This window comes from Melospiza georgiana, chromosome 2 (assembly GCF_028018845.1).
Source record: "Melospiza georgiana isolate bMelGeo1 chromosome 2, bMelGeo1.pri, whole genome shotgun sequence".
In the NCBI taxonomy this organism is placed as follows: Eukaryota; Metazoa; Chordata; class Aves; order Passeriformes; family Passerellidae; genus Melospiza; species Melospiza georgiana.
The window spans coordinates 15,272,870-15,288,063 of record NC_080431.1 but is presented as its reverse complement, the minus strand read 5'-3'; the positions used below and the strand labels follow the sequence as shown (position 1 = coordinate 15,288,063).

The window sequence follows — 15,194 nt, the reverse complement described above, 5'->3', positions numbered from 1 at the left end:
ATTCGCATGTCAAATTTATCAGGACATTTCTCCACAATTATATTCTACACTATTTCAGAACTAACGTTGATGGAAAAAGAAGACAGAAGGAAAAAGGAAGTTAATGAAGATCCCAGTAACTTAGTTTATAAGACAGCTGACGTTAGAGAAAACCAAGAGCCCCCTCTAGGGGTTACTGCAAGTTCTAACCTAGGTGGATTCAGAACAGGTTAGATAATGGTTTTTAGGGTCTGTATTTTTCAGTTTGAGTTACTTCAACTGGAATTCAACCTACACTACAATATCAACATTAAATGACAATTTAAAAAGAAAAGACTGACGCAAAAAGCTGTATTAGATTTTGGATGAAATCTACTTACAGTACTTCAGCACCAAAACGTGGGCAGTTAGGCTTATACATTTATATACAATTAAATGATGTCAAAGTCATAAAATGCTTAGTTATTTATAATGAAATCTATACAAAACAGTTAAAAACATGGTTTTATATACATTTCGAAAACAAAAAAAAGTATTGTCTCAATTACCAGAATGTATTAAAACTGGTTCTCTTGTCCCATCTGAACCCAAACCGCTCTCTGTGACTTGTAACTACCACAAAACCCCAATGTATTGCTTCAACAAGCCAAGGCATAAGGCTAATTTTGGAAACCCACCATTGTACACCCATTTAAGCTTTTCAACTCCCCAAATGGTCAATTTTAAAAACAGCATGTAAGAGTAAAATATAGATTTTTAGAAGTCTTGGCTCACTTCTAAATTCCCAAGTTCAACTTGGAAAGATGTTGAACTATTTATCCCCAATTTTGAAAAACTGATTATAGCAAAATGCACCTCCTTCTCCCTGGTTTGTACTAGAATTAATACAACTGCCTGTTTCACAGGAACTTTTTCAACAACTTGTCTCACTTTAAATTTCATGTTTAAATAAATAATCAAAGGTTAACTAGAGTAGATGAGCATTTTGTACGCTTATGGCAGAAATGCCTCATCTACTATTACCTTACTTCTTGTAAAGCATGAAAACAAAATTCCACTAGCAAATCCACTTTGCTACCAGTCAGCAGTTTTGTTTATTTCCAAACATTCATCAACAAGAATTTAAAAAAAATATTTTAAGCTTCTGAAAAAAATTTTTAAGTGAGCATGAGTGCAAGAAAGCCAACCAATTCCAAAATTCCTGGGGCTTTTCCAGCACTGTCAGAGACATTTTTTCTCTCACATGCTATTTGAAAATAAAAATATTTATTAATTTTTTTTTTTAATGGTGTTTTGTTCAACAACTAAAAAGACACAGCAAAATAATGATCCCTTTTCACTTAAAGCTGTTTCAGTATCTGGGCAAGGGCTTCAATAGCACAAGCTGTAGGATTCATTACAGATTTGTTTCTGAACAGGAGTACATTCCACTGTCACAGGTTACTAAATCTTGGTACCTACATCTTCTCTTCTTTTTTTTCCCAAAACAATTTTTAAGATTCAGCTTTTGCAATACTGTCTTGTTAAAACCTACTGATGCTTCAAGAGTCCAATGAACAATTCTAATAGGCAAAGTGCTCTAAGACATCACAATAGAAGGGCATCTTGGATGCTCAAAAATCCCAAGATATTTTAAAGTACACTCCAGTGTCTCTATTCCTTAGGATTGCTCAAGAGAACTTTGAGAGGGGCTGGGCTCAGTGCCATCCTCAGTGCTGCTGTCCACATCTTGCTCCATTGCTGTCTCCTCATCATCAAGGCGCTGACTGGTGAAGTTGTTGAGCTCCAGGAGCCCACTCGGTTCCACCACCACATTGGAGCTGGAGTGACAAGGGATGGGATAGTGAGGGATAGTCTGAAAGAAAGAAAATATTTAAGTTTAATGAACAATACTGAAGGTAAAGGCATCTGTGCAAGCACAGATTTGTGGAAAAGGGATTATTTGGTTTCCAAGGGGAATTTTCTCTAACTGAGGCTTCAAAGCAACCTTTCACTGGATTGGGTTTTGAAAGGTAAAATTTGAATAATCTTGCTCTCCAGGCCTTTGATCTTCCCTAAAGGTCTGTGACAGCATAACCAATGCCCATCATCCACCATTCTGCAAACCCAAAGCAGAAATAATTTTTTCTTCAGCCTGATCTTCTTTAGACAGGACATAGTGATAAAAGAATAACCTGAGTTAAAATGACTCACAAGGACCATCGAGTCCAACTCCTGGCCCTGCAGGGGACAACACCAAGAATCGCACCAGGCAGTGCATTGCCCAAGCACTCCAGGAGGATTATGTTTCTTGTGTACAACAGAGTTCAAGCTCTGGCCCTGCTCAGAGCTGCAGCTCAGAGGCTGAGGAAACACAGTTGCTATTTATTTCTAAGATTTTTGTTATTATGTTATTTATTTTTACTTGTACTTTCATAAGTTGAAAAGCTAAATCTGTGACTTTATACAACTGAAATTCTGGGCATTATTTGACTTTTGAAAGAGCTCATAGCATGCCACAACGATAAATAGCACCGATTCTCAAAAGATACAGGTTTGAAGTAAAACAGAAATCTATCTTTGTATATATAAAGAGGACTAAAAATGAATACAGAACTCGTAATTGCTACCAAAGAGAAGTCAGCCCCAGTAAAGACTTCACAAAGTGTCACGAAAAATGTGAAATCTTTGTACATAAATTGTTTCCCACATCAGAAGTATTTTCACTGTAACACAAGCATGATACACATTAAAATACTTTCAATCCACACTACTATTTGTGTGAACATATGCCATACCAACTTGTCTACAAAAATTGACATTACACCACTTGGAAGACTTATATACCCCTTCTCAGTTGACATTGTGACAACTTATTACATAAACCATCATATTTAAGGCAGCAGAATCAATGAAAATTTCAAGCATAGCAGTTAGGAAATGATTCAAAGCATTTAGGCTGAAGATCAATAGTAATTTTGTCTCAGAAGTGCTCTTACCCTAAGCGAAGTTAAAAAGTTTTCTTCTGATTTCAGACCTTATTTGCTGAACATTTCCAGTAAGCAAACCCTACAATGTCATTAATTTTACACTCAGAAGCAACTTTAATAGATAGTATAAAGGATTCTAGAACATAACTCCATACTAAGTGTTGAAGTAGTTTTAAGCATTGCAAATGAAAGTACTTTGTAAAATGGGATGAGTTTGCTTGTTTTCTTAGAAGAAGGAAGACACTGAGGACAGTAAATGATACACAGTACTAGAGAAACCTGAGCCCAATTAAGAAGAATTACACTTCAATGTTGCAATGATTACAAGCTAAGAGTAGAAACAGAACCAAAACCTGGGGAATAAACCCAGGAGTCCTCAAACATCATTCAGTGACTATCATTGCATCAGACAAGTGTCTGCTGTGCTCAATCTTTGCCTTATTCGCTCAGTCTTCTCTTACCTGGACAACAATTTCCGAAGAGCTCTCTTCAGCTTTCTTTTGTGATATATTCTGAATGTGTATAAACTGGTTTGTTGTAGGTATTCCTCGTGCCTCGAGCTTCCTCTCTGTTAAAGTAGGACCAACAGCAGGAGGACTTGAGCTGGATTCTGTATGTGTCTGTTGCTGGGGGATGGAAGGTGCCGTCATCCCTACTGCAGCCACCCTCGGGCCCTGGGTACAAGGTGACGACTCTGCTTCACTAGCAGCTGCACTAGTGGACGTGGCCTTGTTTGGGGGATCCACTACCGTGTGCTCTATGTTTGCATCAATCTGAGCTTCCACCATAGACACTCTCAATATATCTGCTACTGATGTCTCCGTGGATGCCTGCATGGGAAATAGGCTGGTAACCAGCAATGCCAGTTTGGGCACAGAACTGCCACCTGCTACCTTTGAAACAAAAGGAGGCTCGTGCCCCTCTAAAGTTAGCTCTGTAACAGTGGATCCTTGCATTACACTTAGATGTTGCACCTGAAAATCAAATTTTTGTTGTGCATATTACAGTTAATATATTTTTATTGAAATCCTCATCAATATTTCCAAGGAAAGAAGGGCACAAACAACATACTTGCTATTAGGAAGACAATTGAAACTCAGTGTTTTAACAAAGGAATTAGCAATGATAGGGCAACAGTTAATTGAAGCCTGGGGAAAAGCAGCTTTTTAGGCTGCTAGGATAAGGATTGTAGCAGTATAATACCACAGCAGCGTAATTTTCCTTTGGGATTTACAGCCCCCTGGTATGTTTGCTAGTTTTCACATCTATTCCTGAAAGGGCCAAAAAAATTGTACTTTTCTGGACTTAGTTAAAATACTTTTTTTTCCCATGTTCCTCAGTCTCTGCCTTTTTCCCTCCCAAGGAAAATCAAAATACTCCTGTATGTGAAAGCCATATAAGTTCAGAAAGATGTAAACTACAAAGGAAGAGGAACAATGGAGAGCCTTAGGAGACTGCAGTGTATTCACCTTTATTTCTACAGAAATAAAAAGTGCTACGGGAACGGAAATTACGAATGTGTCATTATCTAAAAATTAAAAGAAAATAACTAGGGACAAATTCCATGCACCAGTGATGGCTGAAATTAAGAAAAACTGTCCAACAAAATAAGTTTGTGAGATCTATGGATTTTTCCCCTATAACGTGCTTCTCTCTCCTAGTGTCAACCTTCTGCTGGGCTAGTTACTACCAGCGGAATGAGGGATTCTCTCTTGCCAGGACAAAACACTGCTACAGCGACAGGGTCGGTGTTTTATATTTTTTTTTTCCTTGAACAGCGACGTGTATTTTGCATGCTATCAATATTCCGTTACCTGGCTTGCTGGCTGTTTCTCTGAAGAGGCAGGTAGCGGCATTTGACTCTGGGGGGGCTGGGGTTGCACGTAGATTTTTTGTGCCGTTGGTGCCTGTTGCAGTTTGGGCAGCTGCTGCGTGGTTTTTACTGCAAGCACCTGTACTACAGTTTGCTGTGGCTGTGCCACTAAGGTAGGGAGTTGCCTTTCTTTGGCCATCATATGATGTGGGGGGTGCTGTGCATCTGGTTTGGTCTGTGCTTGCTCTTGCTGCAGGGGGGTTAGCTTTTGATGCCTTATGGAAAGTTGGGGCATTTGTGGGAGTTTGTGCTGGATTTGATCAGCCTGCAGGTGGATTGTCTGCTTCTGCTTAGTCTGGAAACACTGCAGAGTTTTCACTTGCAGTTGAGTCTGTTCCAGCTGTGGCTGACTCAGTTTTTGCTGCTTTTGTGCCTGCGATTGTGTCAGGGCAGATCTGTAAAACAGGCCAGTCTGAGGATCTAAGGTGTCCATCTCTTCCACTTCTCCCTCCTCAGTTCCAAGTTGTTCACTGTGTTTGGTAAATGCAGTGTGACTGCTTAAGGCCTTGAGAAGAAGAATTTAGAGCAAGTTAGTAAAGAGAAATATAAGAACAGAAATAGAAATAATAGAAATAATTTTAATTGAAATTTTATAGAATAATTTTTATAGAAATAATTTTTAATGTTTCAAATTGACTGCTTCAACTTTTTTTACCATTACAGACTCCCAATTATATCTTTTTATACATCCCAATGCATGTATAAAAAGATACACTTACACAGGTATTTCACAATATATAAGCAATCAAGATCTATTATTATCATGTTAGACTGCGGTACATCTCTATGTGAGAACAACTTCACAACTAACCCTCCAAGGGATTATGGTGATCTTGCTTGTGTCAGACCAAGGCTCAAAGCTCCCTAAGGTTGCCTAGCAGTTGGATATGAAGCAGCAGGGAGTAGCAGGAGTCTGAGCCAGTAGCTCCTCATTCAAGCCAGAGTCTCTCTGCACAATAATTTTTATTATGCCTCTTGAAAGCCTAATCATCTTCTCTAAGGTTTCTTCTGCAGGGCCATATTTAACTACAGGCTGTCCTATTTTAGCAGAGATCCTCTCTTTTACTTCCTTTCTCAAAACTGCATTGCAATTTTTCTTGGGCATTACACAAACATTTGTCTTTCTGAGGGAACAAGCAACCTATGCTTTGTAAACCAAAATGTATAAATGCACTGAAAAATGGTGTTAGCAAGATCAAACAGCCTAATGTACTTGTAAAAATATACTACCTGGCATGAGTTTATAACTCTAATGCAGAACTGTTCTGGACTGCAGCTGAAGCTGCCACAAGTTAAAGCACTACAGAGTTGAGGAAGTCCTGATCAAATTCATTCAAGTGGCTTCAGCTTCAAGACTTCACCACAAGCTGCACTTCTTGTTTGAATAGTTTGGAATCCCCACAGTCCTAATCTAAATATGGTCTGATTTTTGATTCAGAGAAGTTTCCCTGTTCACAAACTAAAGACATCAAATGGAAAAGCTACTGTGTGCTCTGTGTACTGACCAGATTCCATTTCAGCCCTCTTCCCCCTGCACTACAATCAATATAACCTAATGAGGTCAGGCCACTGCAATACTGCAACCACCCTCACCATGAAAACACAATCACAGAATGGCTTGGCTTGGAGAAGACCTTAATGACTGTCTAGTCCAATATCCCTGCCATGGGCAGGGACACCTTCCACTAGACCAGGTTGCTCCACGTCCTGTCCAACCTGGCCCTGAACACTTCCAGGGATGCCACATCCACAACTTCCCTAAGCAGCCCATACCAGTGCCTCACTAACCCTAGGAAAGAATTTAAAGAATTTATTTCTAATATTTAATCTAAACCTCCTCTCCTTTGGCTACTGAAGTGCTATTAAAAGAATTTCTTTTCCTGTATGCTGAACAACTTAGGTGGCAGCACCATGATACATACATTCAGACTAAGCCCTGGTCCTATGCAATTTATATGACCTACTGCTGTTTATAGCCTTCTGGGAAAAGAAAGGATCCAACCTGCTGCATGATATGGGTAATGGCGCCAGTGGAGGATGCAGGAATAGATTTCACCACAACAGAAGTCTGCGTTGCTGTCTGGGACTGAGCCACGTGCTGCACCAGAGTCCTCTGGGGCTGAGATGACTGGTGGGGCTGGGACCGATGACTGACTGCAAGTAAAGAGGTCAGTGGCACTTCTCCAGAACTAACTGCAGGAACTTCAACTGTCTGCTTTGCAGTTAAGCTTCAACTGAAAGCATACATGAGTGAAAAAGATCTAAGCATGGAAAATGTCTTTCACTGTGTGCTAGTGTCAACCTTCATGATCTATTCTGAGAAACCTCTTAAAGTAGCAACTCTGAGGTTTTGCTTTTGTCTGTTTCCTAACTACACTTGGTCCAAACCTCCTCTGGCCACCCTTTCCCAATACATCAATTTTGCAAGCAGAGTTTATACTTGATGTTCAGCTGGGTTCTTTATACAGCACTAGAATATTGCTGTAGAACACAAGTTATTATGTGGTTTTTACACTGTTAAAAGCACAGCCACAACTGACTGCAATTAAGAACAGCAAGCCTTGCTCACCAGGTTTCTACCACTGATGAACTGCACATAATACTCCCCAGAGCATAAACTAAATTTGGAAGATTAGCAAAATAAGATAGATTAGAAAATGTTTGTGCTTTATTAAAGCAAATGAGGCTGATCAGAAATGATAGATAAAAAAATATAGACCTTGTTATGGGTCTGTCACTTTGGAGAACAGATCTAGCTTGAGTTACAGAGTTATAGTGATAGGCCTTTAATTAAACAATGGATTGATAGAAAAATCATGTGCTGCTGAGGGAAAAAAAAAACAAACCAAAAAATTCTATATTCCAGTCACAGATAAGATATGAATCTAAATCTCTTTATGTCTGTCCATACTAACATGCAAATATTTGTGTAACCTAATTTCTTAGTTACAAAGTATTTAATCACTGAAGGAGAACAAGAAAAGTTTAAACTTAGTTGTAACATAACTTAAAAAGTTTCTAGTGACCTTCTTGAAATGTCTTCTTTCTGTTTTAAAGAAAGGTCAAATTTTGAATTAATATGATAATTTTACTTTCTCGCTCCAAGAAAGTTTGTTTACATCAATACTGGCCTGCATGCTGTGCCAGATTTAGCCTGGATATCTCCCAACAATTCCTACACACAATTGAAAACTTAATTTAGAAATAAAGTTTCTAACCTATATGGTTGTGTAGATATTCTTCCGAATGTGAACCAATACAGTGTTGTCTTCCTGAGTCTGTAGACAGACAAAAAACGGTGACACTAAGATGTGTGAATTGCTCCCTTCATCTCATGAGGAAGCACACTCTGAATCCCAGCTCCCAAATCCTTTGGTCTAGGCACATGCAGGACATTTCACAGCAGACTATAGATTCTTTACAAACTTACTACAGAATTTTTAGCAGAAAATATAGCTATGTGGGTTACTGATAAATTCAGAGAATCACAACTCAAACCAAAAAGAAACTCAGTTACTTGCATTTCTTGGCAATGTTCAGAGAAATTGGGGGAAGAGACAAAAATCTAAGTGCAAAATAACCAGTTTAGTGCTGCAGCAGAACATGCTGCTGCCAGCCCATAGGAGTCTGCACTTCTCTGGAAGATTCCCACATTTCAAATCAATGTTTACAGAAATCCTAATATTTAAAATAGTATCTCCGTATCTCCAGGAAATTTTTAGCCATTGCACTTTGTATGGTTTCTAAGAAAAAAGAAAAGTACTGAAGTCTACAAAGACACAGACTGTAATTTTCCATCCTCCCTGCAAAAGGCCCTCTTGTATATCAACTTTCACAGCAAGATCCATCAAAAACTGGAACCTTGAATAGAAGCTCAATGCACAATATCTGTGTCAGTGAAGATATCTGACTGCTAACTGGAAAGCACTTTAACACCATTTATTATACTTTGGAGTTTGTTCTAAAGGAGATCCAAGGGAGCATGATTCAAATATTTGAAATTGAAGCCAGATACAGTAAGTGCTATTTAAAAGAAAAACAGTAATATCCCCTCAGCCCAAATTTCACACAACTTAAATTCAGGCCATTCAAGGGATGGGAGCAAGGAAAGGAGGTACAGAACAAAATGAAAATATCAGATTAGACATTTAGCACTAAAATCATGGATCTACAGGTATGTAGTAATACAGTTTAATACAATTAAGTTTTTTTTCTCTTTTCCAATGTAGACTTCCAACATGTTTTTGCTTGCATTTTCCAAATAATATACATACCAACAATACGGGTTTAAGAAATGAAAATGGAAAACAGGTAATCTGATCCTTTCATGTAAGTGTCTCATAGCTAGTGTTCTGGGGTTGTAGGGAACATCAGAGAGACAAGAGAAAGGACTTACACAAAATGGATGTCCAAATAGGAGTCAAGAATTTAAAGAGATGAATTTAAGTAATTTATATATTTAGAAGGGCATATTTATTAGTTCAAGGCTTTCTAGAAAATGAAACTGGGGCTACATTACCATGCTGAATGCACACCTGGCTTAAACTCAGGACTAAATGGATTTTAACAAACTCAATGTCTGACTCCTTTCTGTAGGTACAAAAGCTAGGCTATGGTTCCTCTAGCTTCATTTTCTACTTTCTTCTTACTGCACATTTTCATTTAAGGGTGCTGGGACAGTCTGTCTTCTACATCCAAGGAATGCAAAATCTACTCAAGTGGGCTATCCTGAAGCAACCACTCTGTTTCAGTTAGAAACATTTTCCCTTATGTCCCAGCAAAGCAGATACAATCTCTGTCTCCTGCATAGGGTCTCAGGAGTGGAAGAAAATACTCATTTCCTCTACAGAAAATTACAGCAAAAACACAAAAGTAAAACCTATTGTAAGAAAACTCTAAAATAAAGTCCTCAGACTTCAACTGCAAAGCCACCCTCACACTAACCTTAGACACTTACCAGTTGTGATATATTCAGCCACTAGTTCTGACTCTACAACAGCAATTGAAGGACTTTCTGGAGAATGCCTCTTTTCTTGAGTCATCTGGATTGGAACAGCCATTTGGCTCAAGTCAATGGTAGGCTGCCTTGGCTTTGATTCCAACTTTTCCTTCACTGCTTTAAGAAAGGCAAAGCATAAAATCAACCTCTAATATATAAACCTTCATAATAAAATAAACCTACAATATAAATGTACTAGTTTAATTAAATATAGTGAACACTATAGATACAAACAAACTGATGCAGGATAAAAAACAAGGAATCAAGTTGATTCAAGATAAGTGCTTTTCAATTACAAAACTTACTACAAAAGCCTGCTTAAGCAAAAAATCATCTCTGAAGTTATCCTAAACAATCTCATGGGTTTTCAGACCTGTTGTCTGCTGAAGTTCCAGCAAAGCTTTTATTGTGGAAGTAGCTGACTGAGATTCACTGGATACATCCTGGTAAATTATTGTAGGGTTTGTGTCCACAGGAATTTCATGTTCTGACCAATCTTGACTTCTTGAAGCAATCACATGGACTACAGGCTGAGAATCTGTTTGCAAAAAAAACCAAAGGCACATCATAAAATCATGGAATGGGTTGGGTTGGAAGAAACCTGAAAGCTCATCTCATTCCAACCCCCTGCCAAAGGCAGGGACACCTTTCACTAGACCAGGTTGCTCCAAGCCATGTCTGACCTGGCCTTGGACACTTTCAGGGATGAGGCAGCCACAGCTTCTCTGGGCAACCTGTGCCAGTTCAAGTCATCATAAAACAATTTTGGGTTGGAGGGCTCTCATCCAACTTCTTGCTTTAAAGCAAGGTGATAATTCAAAATTATACCGAATTTCTCATTACTTATTAGTTTTGAACATTGCCAAGGATGCATACTCTCATTCTGCAACACTTCAGCTTCTATTTCAACTGATTCTTGAAGTAAAACACTGTTGATGTTATGAACAGTTTTCCAGCAAAAACCCAAAAGTTCTGTATCTTAGTTTTTTGTAAAAGATTTTGTTTGGAAAATCAAGCAGGTTTCTTTGTATGTTGAATTTGCCTTGGACTGAACTTTTTTTCCAGGTTTTAGCAGTTCAGGTGATCAGCATGTATTCAGCATTCTGAACTAACAGCACCTAAGTTTTGGTAAGTTGGTTGAATCTTCAGAACTTTTTTAAAACTTACTTAGATGGCCATATAGACCAACAGTTACAAAATTATATAGAAAAGGTACAAAGGTTTCACTGAGAAACTTGCTTTAATTTGCTGTACTGATACATATCATGGTCACTCCCAAACACAGGTTGGATTTTGTTTATGCCCTGTTATTTACTGCTCCTCTTACACACAGAGAGCTGGATCTGTGTCATGGCTTGAAGCCAGGGCAGAATTCCCATCAGGACTGCATGTCTGATGTATGTCCTGATGCATGTACACATCTATAAAAGGACCAAGATCTGTGCTGGTCCCATGGTAGCTTTCAGACATGCAGCAGAGAGATTGTATTGCTTCAATACAATCTGCAAAGGCAGTGGCAGAGCATGGACTGCCAAAATAACCTCCATAACTTGCTACCCTGCCTATCTCTGGCAGACTCTGCAGGAAGAGGGAACAACAGCAAGTTGGAGCCAAGCAAGACACCTTTATCACCACTTTTCAGGATTAATGAAAGCATAGTAAGCAGCTCAAAAGAAAGAAAAATATAAAAGTATGGGAACAAGGGTGCTTCACTGCAAACACATGGGGTGAAACCTGTGCTAAAAGGAGACACATGGAGCTCTCTGGAGCAAGCTGGCATGCTTGGAAGACAGTCCACTCATACATTATGTGACACCAACACAGACCTTGAGAGCTCTGGGAAGACTCTGTAGAAGAAGAACTACTGTCAGTGTAGGTTTGTGGTTCTTCTTTCACTTCTGGGAGAGATGAGTTTCCTGTCTCTGCTACCCTTGAAGCCTGCTGTAACGTTTCAGTCACCAGCTGTCTGGTTTGTTCACTCACAACTGTTGCTTGAAATGTCACTGGCTTTGGTTTTATGAGGACCTAATTAGAAAGGTAAATTTTGTTTATAGTAAAAGCACTCAAGAAAACAGATCTGAGCAATCAGAGTACAGGGTGCCACTCAGATCTATGTACACCAACTACATAATATTAATATTTTACTAAGAAAGCCTACCTCTAAGTTCAGCAACTTTGATTATTAAACCAAAAAGTCCAACTAAATGGCAATGCACAAGAATGTACTTCTCACTCAGTAATTTGAAGTGTTTAACACAATAAACCACTAAACAGTTATTTTTCAGGACTAGATAAAACTATTGTGCTAAGAAAAAGCTATGCAAGTGAGCTGGAACATGCACTGCACTGATAAGGACAAGCACTTCCACAATAAATACAGTCTTGAACAACCAAAACACACAAAATGTTACATCTCATAAAAGCTTAGTTCTTCCAAATACTAAGTGCAGCCAGAGAAAAAGCTGAAACTGAAAGCATCCAGAAATAAGCCAGATTCTCTGTATACAGCCCCACCAACTACACCAGGTTGCAGGGACAGCCAGAACAGGTATTAAGCAGAAAATAAACTTCAATAAAACCTCAGATTTGATGAATGACCTATGTCCAGATTCTGCATCTTTATTTCTAATGGTCTAACCATCAGCTGTAAGATGTAAACAAGTATCTGGAGCCATGGACAGACAATTTCAGCTCCAGAAAAGGCTTAGTAAATCCTTTTGGCTTGCTCTAGGCCTTCACAAAAAGCTAACAAATGCAGATACTGTGCTTGAGAAATCAGGATCGAGGCACCTCATTACGCCACTAAGTCTCATTCCCCACAGATATATATTAAACCTGGAACAAATGAGGAAACACATTGAAAAATTATTTACTTCCCATTAAAATTTAGGGGTACATTCCAAAACAGAAAGGGGTCCTCACTGTACCTGTGTTTTCCCTTGTTGACCATAAACAATTTTAGTTGGGATGATTTTGGTGGCTGGCTGGACCGTGGACCCTATTCCTTTTGGCTGTGTAACAATCATTTTTGTGATGGGTCTTGTGGCAGTGATGATAGCAGGTTTTGCTCCTGCTGGCACTGCCTGAATAGTTTTCTCCCCCTGTAGAGAAGTCAAAGTTTACAGATTAACTTAATGGACTTGTTCAATGAGACCCAATTTTCAAAAAATATATATGTGAGTGTGTGTACCATGAAATAAATCTGCTGCTACAACTACATTTATTTGATAGAAAATACATTAGATGACCAAGAACAAAAAAACCTATGGTTTTGAATGGAAAAAGCTACCAAAATCCACTTTTCCATTATCTTATCTTTCAAGCAGCTCTGAAGGGATGAATAAAAAGAAGTAACTAAAAGACATGGAAGTTTTTAAAATTTTCTTCAAATCCTTCACAAATGTTTTTTTAAGACCACCAATTTCTGTTAACACTAACTTTGGCAAGACGTCTACAAAACTTGAACTGGGATTCTAAAATATTATTTAAATTGAGATTCTAAAAAAATAATTTAAATATAGATTTTTTGCATTGTCTTCACGACCAAGACATCAATTACGTATGGACTTTTTTTTAATTAAAAGTTCACTTCATCAAAAAATCCAGTTCACAGCACTTTCACAGGAATCATTTGACTACAGAATAGTGTTTACATCTGACTAGACTCCTAATACCTTAAGAAGAGCAAAGACATTGAGCATGATTTTTTTAAGCTCTGCACAGTAGCAAACCAAGTGAGTAGCACAGCAGTAGCCAGGTCCTATCAATATGCATGAAATAGCTGGAAATCTCCCAAACCATACTTGTTTCAAAAATACCATCCCATTTTGGTAGCTACTATTGTGTAACATCATAATCTTTCCACTTGTCTGCAAATATACCTTTAATTCTAAAACTAGGGAAGTTCAAAACTTCAAAAAAACAAACCATAAAAGATTAAAAAAAAAAACCTTTCAGTAGTTCTGCTACTCAAGCAGCCTTTTAAATTTTACAGGAATAAGACATTAAATCTCTCAGTTTTACCTAGGAACATTGATCATTTTTATTTACTAGTACTTAAAGATAAGCTCAGTAGATGCCAGAAACTTGATTTTATTCTTAGGTTTACCTCAGGTTACTAAAAAATAAATCACCACTAGGCAGTACCCAGAGCACAGGATGCCACAATGTTACAAACCAAATTAATTGACAGTGGTTCCCCTACTGTGAGGATACAGTTTATTTCTGCCCTTTATACCCAAATGAAAAATGGCTGGAGATGCAAGTTATTAACACAGGATCCCGGTTCTCACTGGAGCAAACAGGCTAAATTATTCTAGTAATTTTCATTTACTTAATTGCTTCAGCAATACAAAATCATTATCCATAGGAAAAAAAGTTCTAAAATTTATATTTTCCTTTATCTTTGAAAACATCCCCAGTTTGCTTTAAGCATGTTCTGCAAACCACAGTCAGTTTTTAAAGATCCCTGACATCAAGGCATGCCAGATCTGTTAAGGAGCTCATGCACAGTTTGCTTTTAATTGAGCCTTTAGCAGAATGGAGGACAAGCAGCAGCCACCACACAGCTTGTCACCAGGCTCTCAATCTGAGACTTGAAACAATTACTTACCCCAGCATTCAGCAGTGTTGTGACCACATTTTTGCCCGGAAGCCCTTGAATTGTAGTTCCTTTCCCAGTAGTTTTTTGCACAACAATCACATTGGGTTTCGATGTCATTGGAATTGTCGTAATTTTGGTCGTAGTTCCTAAATTTTTGTGGGAAAAAAAATAATGTGCAGTTTATCACATTTTGTATATTTCCTTTCACCATAGAAGTTTGTGAGCTATAGAGGAATCATTGTATTTAAATCTGGCAGCATATCAAGAAACCTGCAGCATCTGGAAAGGGAATTCATGTCACCCAACTCAACATGGAAAGATTACATGCCAACTCAAGAAATCTTTCACCTACAGTAAAAACAGGTGTGCCAGGGGAATAGAATGCATTCTACATTAGGACAGGCAACCCCTTCTCACAAGTTACAGAGCAGACTAACACACCTTTCTCAGGCAAACATGTAGAACTTCTCAAAGGCTGGAGTTAGGGTGGGATAAGGACATCATTAACACTCAGGTCAAGCTCCTATTTGCACAAACATACTCCTCTACAGATGACCTCTGTAGAAGAATCTATGTACCAAGGATGTATCTCCAGTTAGTTGTTTTGGGGTTTTTTTGTGTTTTGTTTGTTTCTTTGTTTTTTGAAGAGGTGACCTGACTATAGCTGCTCCTATGTTAGTATTTATTTAGTTCCATTCCCTTTATCAGGTTTTTAGTTACCTGCACTCACTAACAGGTAATTCTGGTCAGCTTTCCACAGTCCACAAAAGT

The 15,194-nt window shown here is 38.3% G+C and overlaps 1 protein-coding gene across 6 annotated transcripts in view; it reads right to left on the bottom strand.

Annotated features, from left to right (window-relative positions):
* Positions 1 to 217: 217 nt before the first annotated feature.
* The window catches only part of EMSY (EMSY transcriptional repressor, BRCA2 interacting), a 41,802-nt gene continuing 26,825 nt past the window's right edge, over positions 218 to 15,194 (bottom strand). For 3 of the 6 annotated variants that reach the window (XM_058045461.1, XM_058045463.1, XM_058045464.1), the window contains 10 exons: positions 14,433 to 14,569; positions 12,748 to 12,921; positions 11,647 to 11,845; positions 10,194 to 10,358; positions 9,779 to 9,937; positions 8,040 to 8,099; positions 6,824 to 6,975; positions 4,763 to 5,326; positions 3,410 to 3,778; positions 218 to 1,834 (listed from right to left, as the gene is read on the bottom strand). In XM_058045461.1, the coding sequence (XP_057901444.1) occupies positions 1,640 to 1,834; positions 3,410 to 3,778; positions 4,763 to 5,326; positions 6,824 to 6,975; positions 8,040 to 8,099; positions 9,779 to 9,937; positions 10,194 to 10,358; positions 11,647 to 11,845; positions 12,748 to 12,921; positions 14,433 to 14,569 (2,174 nt within the window). In that variant the 3' untranslated portion in view covers positions 218 to 1,639. The remainder of the gene's footprint in view (positions 1,835 to 3,409; positions 3,779 to 4,762; positions 5,327 to 6,823; positions 6,976 to 8,039; positions 8,100 to 9,778; positions 9,938 to 10,193; positions 10,359 to 11,646; positions 11,846 to 12,747; positions 12,922 to 14,432; positions 14,570 to 15,194) is intronic. The other 3 variants (XM_058045462.1, XM_058045466.1, XM_058045465.1) reach the window with 3 other exon arrangements.